Genomic DNA, 15273 nt, shown 5'->3' with positions numbered 1-15273 from the left:
CATTGGCCAAAAGCAATATAGAACTATTTTAATTCTTAACTTGTCAAATTAAAGAGCTTCTTAAACATTTTTTTTCAATTTCTGTATGCTTGCATAATGCAAAAAAACAATAGATATATTTGTTTGACTTGGTTTTAAAAGGGAGCCAATTTGTACTATCTTACATGTTTTCATGCATTATCTGCATTAAGTTCCACAACAGCATGGCAGTAATGGTGCCAAGAGTCTTTTTTGTAATTAGGCCACAACTTACATGCTTTTCTATCTTCAGTTTCCAAATGTATGGTACAAATCATCTAAAAATAAGTTGAAGTAGTCCATTTTTGAAAAGAAAAAATATATAAATTAAACTGTGGTTCTTTGTTTTACCCACAATACAAACTAATTTAATTTAGTGGGAGGACAACACTGGCTCATTAGACTGTATAAGCTGCTGACCCCTTGCTCAAACCAGGATAATATTCTTGTATTTTAAACTGCTCTAGATGGTTACTTTTTACCAGAAATGCTTTATATGTTCCATCATCAGCATGCTTCACGAAGGAAGATTATCACCTCCTACCTCCACATCTCTTGGAAAGTACCAAACATGGCAATGGCTTAAAGGTTCATAAATAGCATTGACATAAACTACTCAGTTATGAGACTGGAGTGTGTCAAGAAGTTAGAAGTCCAACTTGATCTCAGCCATTCTAGGACTAACCTGTAGCTTCAGCCTCCAGGACAAACTAATCTCAATTTATACTATATAAATATGTCAAGACAGTAATCTAAAATTATCGGCATATGATCTTTTAGCAGAACCTTACTTCAAAGATACGGAAGTATCTATGTGTCTATAAAAGCAATTGGTGGCCTTCTGTTAATTTTCACATCATGCCTGTTGATGTTTTTTCTCAATTAGGAGTATTCCCAGACAGCTGAATTTGTCTTTATTGGAAGCGAGAGAAAAGTACGCAGGCTTCTTTCAGCCAGCTGAGTGGCAGTTCACAGCAGCAACAGCTCAATAGTCTGATCACTCTAGCACTTTTTCTGACACCTCAATAAAATGATTTTAAACTGTAGGAACGCTATGATGGAAAACATTTTGGTTTACCTTAATATTGGTAACTGACCCATTAGTAGTTAATGTATTTGATTTGAGAATGGTGAAGTGCCTCAGATAATAAACCATAAACAAAAGATATCTACCATAGAACCGTAGTCAACCAAATGTCAATAATGGTTATAAGACAAACATAACATATATAAGTGACGACAATGCAAAATAAAGCTGGGTTTTCCTTTTTTTTCTTTTTTTATTCTCACAAAAATGAATGCTTATGTTTCTGAAAAGAGAGACAGAATCTAGAAAACACTGAATTCACAGTCGTCGCTTTACAAATGTTTATCAAACATTTTGTGGTTCTTTTTAGGCACAAGGAATTAAAGCATCGCTTCCTTTCAGAACAAAAAAAAAAAAAATACATCTTTGGTCCAGTAAGTGTGTTTTTCTTTGTTTTTGTTTTCTTTTTTTTTTCAAAAATGTAAGAAAATTACACCAGCCTCAATGTTCAATCAAAACAAGTATCTCCGAAAACATATAAAGACTTGTTTCATTTTTATATTTAAATAAGATATTAAAGCTACATCTCAGAAATGACCAGCAATCTTACAGATGTTTTTTGCATCTGAAAAAAAAAAAAAAAAAAAAAATTCCATGTGAGGAGAATTCATTTGTCAACTCAATCGGGGCGTACAGCAGTACAGGATTGTTTGAAGCGAGTCACATTTGGCAAACCCAGGTTTCGCTCGCCGGGTCCTCCGACGCGGCGGCGACGACGACGGACACGCCGGGGCTCAGCTACAGGGCAGCCACGTCTGATATGAATTACTGCAGTGCATCATCTGCGGCGCTTGCACGTGTGCTATGTAATAATTGCTGAAGTTGATGTCCTGCACGTACGGTGCCGGCTGGTAGTAACACGTGACGTTCGTCACGGTCGGGATGGCGTTCTGCTCGGCGAGCACCTTCAGGGCCAGCATGGAGATGAGGCTGAGCGTCTGACGCCGCTCGTGGCTCATCAGACACACGGTGCTCTCGTTCACCACGCTGTGCAGAGTCATCAGGCACTCGTAGCGCTTGTGCTCCATGCCTGCGAAGTGGTTCTGCAGGTAGGCCTCCAGCTTCCTCTGCTGCTCGCCTATGTCGGGGAAGTCAATGAAGAAGCGCGAGCACATGTAGCGCTGCATTTGCTTCATGTCCGCTTCGGAGGCGGCCGTGAAGCCCCTCACCAGCAGGTGGCAGTACTTCAACAGGCCACCTCCCCGGATTTCCTCGGGGCTTCGCGTCGCTATGGTCCTCTGGCACAGGTGCTCCATAGCTTCCTGGAAGTCTCCGTACACGCTCTCCCCGATCACGGTGGGGTGAAAGCTCTCCGACATGGGGGTCTCCGAGCAGCGGTCAAACAAAAGCAGGGAGTCCAGGCAAATCTGGAAGGAGTCCACGCTGAATTCAAACTGCCGCCTCAGAGAGTCCACAAACTTAAGCTCCACGTTTTTGCCCGTGTTGTTGGACAGCGAGATGAGGCTCCAGCGGTCCGTGTCGTTGCAAACTTTTACCAGTTTCTGCACGTAAGCCTCCTTGAGGGTCAGCGCTGTGATGCGCTCCTTAGAGACCCCGACCGGCAAGAAGTCCAACAGGCAGTCCAGGACGACGTCTTTCACCAGACGGAAGGCCTGGTCGTCCTTTAGCGACACCCCGAAGATCAGGTCCAGGTCCTTGTAGCCCAGGCCGTTCTCCTGATGGAGCACGTGGCTGGCTGCAGAGCCGTTCAGCCTCACGTCCTTCACACACACCCCTCTCTCCTCCAGCCTTGCTCGCACCACCTGGAAGAACAACACAGAAACACACGGTGAGTGATACCTATACCAAAAACATATTCTAATTGTTTTTTTACATTAAAAAAAACATTTTATCGTAATTTCTTGAGCTAAAAACAACTAGCGCCTAAATAAGACAATATAACAAAGCCTTTAGGTCAACGAGCAGTTTGTATGCAGATTTCATCTCTAATGCTGATTCTCATTTCACCACCAAAATGCTGTGTTCTTTAAATGTCCAAGTTTGCTATTGTCAGTATTAGTGATGTGTATAAAAGTTGAGGCAACAGAAAAATAAGAGAAGTAAGTCGGGCTTTCAGGGAAAACTGTATTTTCTATGTCGTATAAAGAGACATAACGTGTGTTTAGGCTGCGAGTCAACGAGAGAGAGCAAGACTTTCACCAGCTAACAGGAAGGCTGAGCAGAGTTCAGCAAAGTGGCTCTGTTGTATCCTTTAGAGATTATAACCTCTGAAACAAGCTCAAATTGTCGACAGCTTTTTTTTTATCCCAGTTAAGCCAAGATGCTGCATTCTCTAAAAATACACCGTTTCGCAGTGCTTTCCACACCAAATACTAGTAACTCTGCAACTAATTTCTCTTTTAAATAGAAGAAACGCCATCTCACACACACGTCTCTGCTCCTGATTTCAATGATTAATGACTGCTCAAAGCAGGAAAGCTCGAGAAAATATTTTAAAATGCTGTTCTTATCTTCTTTTGTTACAGTTGTTGAAGCCAGAATCAGCTAAGATGGTATTCGCAGCTCAAAGTTTTACAAGAACCGGAGATCTGAAACCGTCCACAAATTTTCTGATAAGCGCATCTTTAACAGAACATGAATTAAAGTCGGACCGTGTTGCTCACATAATAATTGAGTTTAATCACAGAAGAATAAATGTAGCATTTATTGATGATCTCCTGAAACCAAAAGTGGAAAAATTTGTTCAAACTGCCAAAATGATAATATAACGATTATTCTGGTTTTTGGGGGTTCAGCTACATCATTAAATACATGTTATCCTTATTATTAGAAGAAGACTAATTATTAACACAGGTTTTTCCAAACCCAAAAACTGCATTCCAGTTTATTAAAATGTGAACAACAACTGAGGTAAAGTGCATTTTTGCGACGTAAATGCTGTAATGTTGTGAAGTAAAGGAATAGTACAATAAAACTTGTATTTTTGAGCAAGATCACTCTTTGTACAGAAAACTCTACAGCTGACGTCACAATCCCTCTTCTCTGGCAGATTGTCATTAAGTTATGAGACCTCCATATCTAACACTGACATATCACTAGAGAAACCAATCAATCAGACACAGATCGTCATCAGCCAATTGTCCCCTGATTGGCCCCGCTCAGTAGTTCTAATACTGAAAAGGTTGATCTTTTTCCCCTAAACCCTATTGGTCTGTAGATGTATCAAAACTTTTTTTGAGTTTGATCAAAATCTGATAAATAACAGAGACATAGGCTTGGACGCATCTTCTGTTGGGTTCAAAAACTGTTTCTGTATCATTTAAGTGTCATAAATCTGAGAATTCGGGGGGGGGGGGGGGGGGGGGGGGGGGAACGACTTGAATCAGCAGGTCTGACTTCAAAGAAAACTAGGACTCGTCATCGACATGTCTATATATCACCCAAAACCTGAAGGAAGGTCAAGTAAAACCGAAAGAAAAATTCCACCGCGGTTGTTTAGCAAGGACCTAAAAAGACTTGTTTAAGTAAACCTCGCAGCAACCTAGAGGAAATCAATAGATTGTGACGGCAGGATCAATACCCCAGCTCACAAAAGTCCACCTCATTACCATCAACCTCAGTCTGAATCAAAGCGAAACGGTGCAAAAAAAACCCCAACAAAAAAACAAAAACAGGTACGGAAAGCCTCCAGGACTACGTCCACCTGGGTCAAACTGTCTTATCAAAGTCACACAGATAACTTGACGCACGCACCAACGCCGCATGTATCACGCCGCCCGGACGTGTCAGACTGCGGTTCGGCTGGGCAAGCGATTGCTGAAAAAACGATGAAGAAATAAACACCTGCGGCGCAAATTAGCCACTGCACGCTCACACGCAATCCTCAATCCCCCACGGCACCGGCCTGTCAGATTAGCGTCTGTTAACTCTCTCTCCCATGGTGATCAGATAACATGACGGCTCTATTTATACATACTAGGTCAGGCTTGAGACAAACACTTTTTTTTACGGAAGGGGGCGACCCTCGGTGCAGGATAAGCAAGGAGAGCAAAGTTATGGCAGCAGCAATTTAGCCATGAGATGTTTTGGAGTCTTTCAGCCATAAAGCACACTGAATTGGGTCCAAACTCCAGTCAGAAGTGGTGAGAAGGTGTTTATTTTTTTATTTCAGTGCTTCTGTAGGAGCTTGGAAGGCTCTAGTTGTGTCCGAGCTATCCCGCAGTTAACAACTCACCTCTTAGTCATACATGCATGGATGCAGATAAGTGATTAAGCTCTGAACCAAGCCCATGGAAGTATGGGTATTAACCTCGTGGCTAAAGTCCTGAGGACTCCAGAGCTCAGGCTAGTCTGTCAGCATTTAGAAAAGCGTGAAAGTGAAGAGAACATTTGCTTGAAGCTGCACAGACCCCCACGTCCAGATTTCAGAGTCAGCTAATGTTTCCTTTGATCGGCTTCAGGCCAAGTCTGATAGTTAAAAAAAGAGTTGCTATTTCTTTCTTACTCATTACATCCGCTCAAATTAAGAGCTCCAATCTTTCTTTTTTTTTTTTTTTTTGGCTATTAAACACACAGCTCGACAGTGCATACTTTGCTGCATTTTTCTTAAAAAAAATATATAAATCAGATCAAGGATTAAGGAGTTTTGCTTTGATGAATAAATAGGAACAATCCTGTAATTGCAGAATTTTCTGTTGAATTCACCCGTGGCCCTGGAATATTGTATTACAATAGTAATTGGTTTCCCTGGAATAATGAAAGATACAAAAAAAAAAAAACAATAATTGATAATGTTTCCTAAACCCCCTAATCTGATATGATAGGGGATAGTCATTTCTGTTGTTTGAACTATTCTTCCCACTGTTGAGTGCAATCGCATCTTGAAAGACGAAGGCAACATTTACCAGTGCTCTCATGAATCCAATTATATAATAATAATAATAATAATAATAATAATAATAATAATAAACAAACGTGTGTTTAACGTGTCTAAACTGCCTTTTTACTGGCACAGCACGCCTAAATCCAATGAATGCTTCCTTTGCAGAGTTCCTGCACAACTCTGTGACAAAAATCGGAGAAATCAAATGTAAGAATTTGAATCAATCAGGAACAGCCAGATTGGTGCATCTGTAGTGAGAAATATTGTAAAATAAAATGGGGCTGGGGAGAAAACTCAGGCTCATGAGGCTGGCCTGGATATTCTAAGTGTGCCCCTGCGCTGCGGCGGGACAAAGATCTGTGCATTCATTCATGTCTTTCCCTGGTACATCTAACAGAGGAACTACAGGAGCACGTCATCCTGACCGATAAGGTACACACGAAGCCAGTCATCAGCGCTCAGCCTCGGTCTAAAGTAATCTATGCAGCAGATGGTAGATTTCTGAAAGAAAAAACAAAATTATACAGGGATTCCACAAATCCAGAGCAAACACAGGAGTCCCCACACTTGGAAATCAAACCCCCCATTTAAGCCTCCCAGCGTTCTTCAATGGGCCATTCATCTTCCCACAACCGCAGGCCCGGGGTCCCGGGCTTCACAAAGTTCTTGGGCTCATCTTGAATATATCAGAGTGCAAAATGAAATGGAAAAATGGGGAGAGAGAGGGGGGGGGGGTGTCCTGTAACAGCTGCCCGTTCATTTTGAAGTCCTCACTCTGCAGTTTCTTTTTCCAGCTAAACGCAAACCTAAGTATCAGGGGAGGTGAAACATGCCACACTGGTCTGGATCATATAAGCCACACAAGTCACATTTACTTACAGACAATGTGGGTAAAAATTGTCTGTAACTGCTATTTATTACTTAGATAGATTAGACTCGTCCTCATTAAAAGAAAAAGTTAAATTATCTCATCTGTATACGTTTGGTGGAGGAATAAATGCACTTCATATGAGAAAAGTTTCAAGATAATAAAGGAAAAAGGGAGATTTGAATCAGAGAGAGAGAGAGAAGACCACCAGGGGTCGTTGAGGAGGTTCTAATGGAAACAACTAAATTATTATAAATTATTGATTTAAATTTGGGATTACAGCCCAATGCGTTCACTTTACTGCCTTAATAACGGAGTACACCATTTTGTAGCGGACTAAGTGAGCTGTTTGTGAACTTTATTCGACAGATCTTCTCCACTGAATCCGTCAGAAATTAAAAAAATAAACGTGCATTGAGTGTTGCAGAGTGGGATTACTACCTGGACGATCTGTCGGGGTTGCACGGCTAGAGTGGGGAAGTTTCCTCGGCCGTGGATGGGGACAGCCTCCCCCAGGATCGAGTCCAAACGCTGCACCTGATCCCACGACAACACACAGAACCGCCGAGTCTGATCCGGAGCTCCAGACATTTCAGTCCCAACTTCCCCCCCACCGAACTCAGGAAAAAACCGGGTGGGAAAAAAAAATAATGAACTAAAAAAAAAGAGAGAGATTCAGAGAGTCTTCTTCCAGGCTCACCAAAATCCGTATGTTCCTCTGAGAGTCAGCGGCTGGAGCAAGTCTGTTGAGGTAAAAAGAAAAATCGGAGGTGGTTGGAAGAAAGAAAGTTTGAGTTTGACCGAGATCAGCAGCTCTTCCTCCAGCCTGTGCGCCGCTGAAATCCGGTCAGTGTGCAAAGCGCCGATTCATAAGGAAGGTCCTGGAGGCTTAGAGCCTCCTTATTAGCATGCGCGCCACTGATTGGCTGCTGAGTTTGGTCATTGATTATGGACGTCCTGCATGCAGGGAACACCCTCAATGTGACGCACAGTGACAGATTTCCGCTCCTCCTGCCTGTGCGCCGCCGCCGCCGCTGCATGCTGGCACAGGTTCCCCATCTGATCATCAGAAGATCCTGAGGAAAATCACCTCAGACCACAGCATCCTGAGTCTGATAAAGGCGAGCGCTGCGGCGGGACTGCGGCTGCGCGAAGCACGGGCGGCCACAAGTTGATTAAGGCCCCGAGCAGAGCTTATTTCAGGGGAGGGAAGGGGGGGTTCAGCTATTTACTAAAACTTGCTTCTCTAACTAGAGACCCAGAAATGAATTAAATCGACTAGCTGACCGGATGATGTGTTTTGCTTGAAAATCAGCGTCTTTGCATTGTTTATTAATAAAATTGCAATCACAATGGACAGCTCTTTTAAAACCATTTCAGCATTTTTCCTATTAACACATTTCAAAGCGATTCTATAAAAAAAAAATCTAAATTGTTAAAAAGAAAAGGATGCTCGTTTATTTCCACCCTGCTTTTCTTGTAAAAAAAAGGTAATTGTTAAATGTCTGTTTGCTGTTCACAGCTTAGAGTTGTTTCTCAGCTGGTGCTTTTAGAAATCCACACCTTACATAGGATCAAAGCTAGCTAGAAGGTATGTATTAAATACACAATTCAGGATGTATTGTGGCTCTGTTGAAAAAAAAAATCAGAAGCAACTAATATCTTTCCTACAGCTGTACGGTTTTGCCAAAAATCTAAATTGGGATATATACATTTCAATCATAACTGATTGCGAATTAATTTTAACTTTTTTCTGCATTAACCATAAGCAACAAAAATAGCCTGTAGATAAAGATGTTTGTAAACAAGGACTATTTAAAACAAGAAATTTAACTGCTTTTATTAATCAGAATATTCCTATTCAAGAGAATCACTTTTAATTGAGTTGGATATCAAATCTTGTTGAACATATAGTGCAAAGTGTGACCAACAAGCAAGTCTATGTATTAAACAGTTTGACCGGTACTTAATGCTATGGTGAGATTCCTGAAAGTTTCTAGTAAAAAAGTCTGGTTATATAAAGTCTAGAACAAATAATAAAGTTACATGATCTCCCTGCTGCAACTCTCTTCCCTTCCATGTGAAGGCAAACCCACTTTAAACACATTACCGACACCTGAAGGAAGCGTCTGATCCATTCATTGTTACACAGCCAAACATTGCAGACCTTCTTTTGTTGAGATTAAATTGCAAACGCGATTAATTGTTCAGCCCTAGTCTTTCCAACTATAAACAACTCTCTGTGTCTTTATTTAGTAAGAATCCATATTAGTTGGTCGCGGAGGCTGAAGATAACAGCAAGTCAGAGAGGGATAATAATGACAAAAGCGAACTTCTGCCAACTTAAAGCGACTCCAACCTCTAAAACTTCACAGCCATTAATGGGAACAGTGGGATCTTTTGTATTAGACGGTTATTTACGGGAAACCCAACAAGTATTTACACAAGAACTGGAGGTTGATAACGCCATAAAGGAACTTCCTGTGGGAAACACAAACCGAGTTTCGAACATGTTTACAGTCAGCATAACTGCCTTGTTTAAAGGTAATGTAGTGTAACACATGAAATAAAATAAAACATTTACTGACACAGCTAGGACATTTTTGCCATTTCTATTATTTTATTTTTATTTTAGACAGTTACTTGGACCAGACACTCTTTGCATGTTTTGTCCTCAGTAGTCATTGCATACAGGACGATCCTTAGATAATTGCCCCCTACATCCATTTCCCGTGTAAATAATCATCAGCTTCTATAGAAATATTTGCCCAATGCAATGTGACGATGGTTTAAATGATGGATGGATGAAAGATGGATTTTATCCTAGATTGAAGTTAAAGTTGTCTAACAGCAGTAGTCTCACTCCTTGGTACCAACTAATCTGAATGGATCTTGATTTCACTCCACATTGAGAAGGAATCAGCTGTGGCCATTGAGGCATCTGATTAAGATGTCTCCCAAGTCCCGATTTTCAGAGTTTTCAGGGTCATGTCTCACTGACAGGAGATCAAGGAGACCCAGAACTCACTTTGGGAGCAATATATCCCGTCTGTCCTGATAATATATACGTTTGCATCCCCAGAAAGAGCTGAAGTGGGCTGCTGGTGAGAGAGATGTCTGGGTTTCCCTCCTGGTCCTGTTACCTTCTCTGTGTGGGATAACAGGAAAATAATGGATGACTGGAGAACCCTTTAGTAGTCTACTGTCAATCTAATGGTCCTTTTTTCCAGCTCTCATGTTTACATCACCATTTGACAGATTTCCATGTCTTTTTGTCCTTTGAGTAACAGTTTTCTCCATGTTCCTAATTATGTTCAGTATTGCATCATTTTCACTGTATTTTCCTCGTTATTCATGACACCAGAGGCCTTTATTTGAAAGTTGGTAGGCAGAAAAGACGGCCGGCAGAGACGCGGCACACAAGCAGTAAATGGCCCGAACAAGGGTTTGAAGCTGCTATGAGAATTGACCGTCTCAGAACCCGGTGTGTCCTCAGCCGTACGCCTTTTAATCATTCTTGTTGCCAGTTTATGTCACTGGCTGTATGGGAAACCGCCAAAAGAAAGGATTTGCTGTGTAGTTTGGAAAACTCTACCTGAAGTCTAAAGCCGGCTCCACCAAACACGTGGAAATCAGATGTCTCATTTGCCAACGTCGGTAACATGCTGGAGAATATTTATACTATGATAGGTTATTGGTTTAACAGATAAAGTAGAAACCTGATCGAGCTTTGAGATGTTTATAGATCAGATGCAAAACATGAACCAACTAGAACACAAATAGTTACTAATTGAATTTGCTCAGTGTTGCTTGCGATCAGATAACCCGTGTCGCCCTCTCGGCGTTCTCCGCTCTGTCTCTTTATCTGCATAGCAGGGTGTGTTTTAATATTTGTCTTGCTGCCCTTACAAAGACAGTCCTCGGGTAAAAAACTGAACATTTGTTAGGTTTTCTGCCAGGAAGCGTGAGCTCGGGCCGGTTGGAGGCGGACTGTCTACACGTTTCTTGGGTGTCCAAAATCCCTGTCTTACATGACTGGACTGCGGTCGGACCTGTCTTTGTCTTTACACCTCATCTTGTCCTAAATGGAGCCTATTATGGGCTTAAATACCCTAAGTGTCTCATAATGATGGACCTGACACAATCATAGACGTTAGTCACAATAGCAGACATTACTCCCTCAGTGATGAGATGGGCCTGCTGATTGTTTCTGTTTATTCCAGCAAACGACACAGGTAAGGAATTTTTCTTTTCGAAGGAAAGGTAATAATTGCACCTGTAAAACGTTTAAAACAGAGCAAAGTTCATCCCATGTGGCCTCAGCGATGCCACCGTTGAGCAGACAGATAGAAAGGCATGCTTTCCAGTGCACGACGTGACGTTCTCTCCAAAACACACGGGTGTGAGCGTGTTTTTTTTTTGTTTTTTTTTTTTTAATAACTCGTGTTTCAGCTTTCGTCCACGAACCCACAGCTGCAGGTGAACAGCATCTCAACAAACCTCCGAGGGGTCAGGTGCTGATCAGGATTTGGCTCTTTGGTCTCCACGGCAGATCAAGCCCTGTGATGTCAACACCGTGCTGTTTCTGTGGCAACAACATCCACGGTTGTTGGAGAGCCAGGAAGCGGCGTCTCCAGCGGAGGGTCCTGCCGAGCACACATGAGACACATCATGCGTCATGAGACTATAAATAACCCGGCCTTGTGGCATTTGTGCATCCTGGGAGCAGAGCAAGCTTTTACCTGAACAGGGATGAGGGGGGACAAAATTAAAAGGGGGGAGGGGGTTGCACATAAATGTCAGTCCGCTTGACATTCTCAGGTTCCCTCACAGCTTCATGTAAAATGGAGCGCAGCGGATTCAGTGGCAAGATGTTCATTCAACTGGCGCAAAAAACTAACAAAAACAAGGACTGATACGACCCCAGCTTCATGTTTAAAGTTCAGGATTGCTGAAGAGACATCTCGTAAGCAATTTATATCTTACTGGCAGTACATAACTGTCCTGGGGTCTAAAGGCTAGTCTGAAAGGGGGCCCAGACCAAAGTAGGCTTCAGTCATTGTTAAACAACGCCAGTCTTGACTAAATCATAGCGCTCTATGCCAGCTCGATTTTATAACACTTTTAAATCGTTGTCACCGCTGCATCAGGTGGTTGTTTACACAGGAAATGGAGATTGGAGGGGGTATTCCCCCAATGATCTTCCCAATTACTCAGAAAGCATGAGCAAGATTTCAAGTCAGGGAAACTGTGTAGTTGGAAAGTACGGCAGCAAAATAAAGACGGCTTTACTCATTTCTGTTCCCTGCTTAGTAAGCATCTCACACAGTAAGATTTACTTCATCTTCCTGCATTTCCTGCATAAGCAATCAAAGACGTCTGTGCAAAAATAACAACTAAGCAAGTGCAACAATAGTTAAAAGGTTTTAAAAAAAATAGTGTTTGAATAACTCCTGTGGTGTTTTTTGAGCTGAGAGTTGTTTTAAGATGATAGACGTCAGCTTTGTTTGACCCTTCTTGGACTAGTTGCTAGCTTCAGCGTCCAGGACCAGCGAATATAGACTTTGACTACACTGCAAAAAACAAACTAAAATAAGTAAAATTTTCTTAAAATTAAGGTATTTGTCCTTAATTTGAGCAGGCAAATAGGATGAACTGCCAATGGAATAAGATTTTTTTTTTTTACTTAAGATAGGAACAATTCATCTACATCCTCTTATTTTAAGTGCAGGATGTCTAATTATCTTATTTTAGGGGTCATAATACTCATTCCATTGGCAAATGATCTTATTTAACTGCTCAAATCTAGGACAAAAACACAAATTTTTAAGAACACTTTACTTATTTTTATATCCGTTTTTGGAGTGTAAATGAAAACGCCCAAGACCGTAATCTGCCTGTGCTTGTAATTTTCTTTTAAACGGAACCTCACTTACTAAAAAATCCTGAACTACATCTATGGCTTGCTCGTCTAGGACCTAGAGAGCCTGTGACCTTCGAGCAAAAACCTCATGTCAGAAATCCTGAACCGTCCCTTTAACTCCGCCACTTTTTTTCCAACAGGTACTAAAAAACTGCTGGATGCTCTGTTTATCCCTAAGGTTAACATCCTGCTGCAACTAGAACAACTAAGACTGTGAGCCTTGTAGGTGCGGCGAGGAAGCCGGTATTTAAACACACCTTCAATAAACTGTACATTAGACCAACTTTTGCCCGTGAGCAAACAAAATTCAGACATCGAGCTTGGGTAAATAGAGTTAGATTCCCTGAATAGAATCGTATTAATCCTTGGAGTTTGTCATAAAAAACCATAGATATTAGTGTTGCGTTTTCTTTTCTAACAGTCTCTGGTGGGCAGCAGAGCACACATGACACACGTGCTCCCCTCGCCTGCGTGAGAGGAAGTGGAACAGGGCAGCGGAGCGGTCCTCTATCAGCTGCACAGACACGAGCAGACGTCACAGCAGGTTGTAAAAGCATGGCTGAGAAAACCGACACTGACAAACAATAAGCACTTAGGTGTCACAGTGATGAATTGTGATAGCACTCCGTCTGTCACACTGGATGAGTTGTGACGGTCATTTTCTTACCCGCCTGTCACCTCTCCTACAATTTCACTGAATTATTCCCCCAACAAGACTTCTGTTTTTCTCTCTCTCGGCTCGTGTTTGACACCTACGGACGTGTTGCACGAGACGTTTGCTGTAATTGTAGTGCATCGTATGACGCTTCAGAGCAGCTTGAATAGAAATGCAGTATCTGGCATTTTACAAACTCTGGTTAGCCAAATCTTAATTGTTTTCAGATTCAGACGGCCAACGCGACAGACGCAGGTTGAGCGGAACCAACATCTTCGAGTTTACCATCAAAAGAGGGAGCGAGAGTGCGATAAGGGCGTGTTTACTTTGCCCGTATGACAGAACTACGGTGCTTGAGGGCCACGATTACGCAAGCAGCTGTCCTGCTGACGTCAGACTCCCTTCACGTCCTGCTTGATTTATTACAGTAGTGCTTTGGAGCGCAGATAAGGGAGATGCTGGAAACTGTAAGAACACCGAAATGTGGCAGAGACTCAAGTGGAAGATACGCTACAACCTGTGTGAATACCTGCAACGGCGTGGTCAAATAAGGTAGAAGGTAACACATTTAGCTAAAAGCAAGCAGATTTGGTGGTTGGCCTTTACTGCAGTAGATTAAAGAAACACCCAGCTGCTTGTTCAGATTATAACCAATGGCAATTATCTTACCTGATAAAACCAGCTGATAAACCCGGGAGTTATAAATACGGTGGCTTGCAAAAGTACATTTGATCACATTTACAGCCCCCAAACTGGAGCTTATGTAATACATCAACCAAAAGGGACACATAATTGCAAAGTAGAGGAAAGGGATTCAACACTGCAAAAATAGAACTAAAAACAAGTAAAATTTTCTTGAAATTAATCTATTTGCCCTTGATTTGAGCAGGTAAATAAGACTATTTTCCAATGGAATAAGAGTTTAGCACTTAAAATAGGAACAATTCATCTCCATCATCTAATTTCAAGAGCAGTATATGTAATTATCTTATTTTAGGGGTCAAAATACTGATTCCATTGGCAAAAAAATCTTATTTACCTCCTCAAATTAAGGGTAAATACATTAATTTCAAGAAAATTTTACTTATTTCTAGTTCTCTTTTTGCAGTGAAGGTGCTCAAAACATTTAAAAGTATATTTTCTAAATGCATCATGCATGAGCATCAGCCCTGTTCTCACTGACGAACAAGGAGTATAACGAAAAAAGGAACAAACTAAACTGCTCAAGGAGAAACAACTGCACCACAAACCTAAAAGTGTTTGTCTACCAAAACGAACAATCTGGTCGAGGAGGCGACATGCGTCACATCTCAGAGGGGAGAAACTGTCTTCAGGACAAATATTTGTCACGCACTGTACAAATCTGCCCTGTATGGACGAATGACAAAAACAAAGTTATGGCCGAATGAAAGCCGTAAGAAGTCCAGTCACCCTGAACCCACCATCCCTATCATTAAGCTTGGTTGGTGGCAGGATTCCTGTGTGGGGAGGCTTTTCTCCACCGGGAGGGGGGAAGCTGGTCCGAGTTGATGGGAAGACGAACAATCCTGTACCAAAGCATATTCCTGTGTCCGAACGGCCCAGTCAAAGTCCAGACCTACATCCAGTTGAACATAGACAGGCAGACTTGAAATCAGATGTTCACAGAGGACCCAACCGGACCGAACCTGAGCTATTCTACTACAAAGAACAGCAAATGTATCAGTCTCTATGTTCATAGCTGGTAGAGACACAACCTAGACTGCAAGACTTGCAGATGTAGTTGCATTGAAACGAGAGTTCAGAAAAATATTGACTCGGGGAGGCTTGATGCAAATGAATTACACACTTTTCCCAAATGCATTTACAACATATTTTAAAAGCAGTGCACCACTTCCCT

At 41.8% G+C, this 15273-nt stretch overlaps 1 protein-coding gene across 1 annotated transcript; it reads right to left on the bottom strand.

The window, feature by feature from the left end:
- Positions 1-1274: 1274 nt before the first annotated feature.
- Positions 1275-7812, bottom strand: tent5ba (terminal nucleotidyltransferase 5ba). Its single transcript, XM_012852351.3, has 2 exons — positions 7258-7812; positions 1275-2868 (listed from the first exon to the last, which is right to left on the bottom strand). Exons 1-2 carry the CDS (start codon positions 7405-7407, stop codon positions 1840-1842), a joined length of 1179 nt encoding a protein of 392 aa, XP_012707805.1. The 5' UTR covers positions 7408-7812; the 3' UTR covers positions 1275-1839.
- Between the last annotated feature and the right edge of the window lie 7461 nt (positions 7813-15273).

Source organism: Fundulus heteroclitus, chromosome 3, assembly GCF_011125445.2.
Source record: "Fundulus heteroclitus isolate FHET01 chromosome 3, MU-UCD_Fhet_4.1, whole genome shotgun sequence".
Taxonomy (NCBI): Eukaryota; Metazoa; Chordata; class Actinopteri; order Cyprinodontiformes; family Fundulidae; genus Fundulus; species Fundulus heteroclitus.
Note: the sequence above shows the minus strand (reverse complement) of the source record. Positions and strands in the feature narration are given on the sequence as shown.

Bases quoted from the DNA above. Each gene is read 5' to 3' on its own strand.
- tent5ba (XM_012852351.3), bottom strand. From the start codon at position 7,407: ATGTCTGGAGCTCCGGATCAGACTCGGCGGTTCTGTGTGTTGTCGTGG. The intron at 2,869-7,257 runs GTAGTAATCCCA...TTGTTCTTCCAG, and splicing joins AACCCCGACAGATCGTCCAG to GTGGTGCGAGCAAGGCTGGA.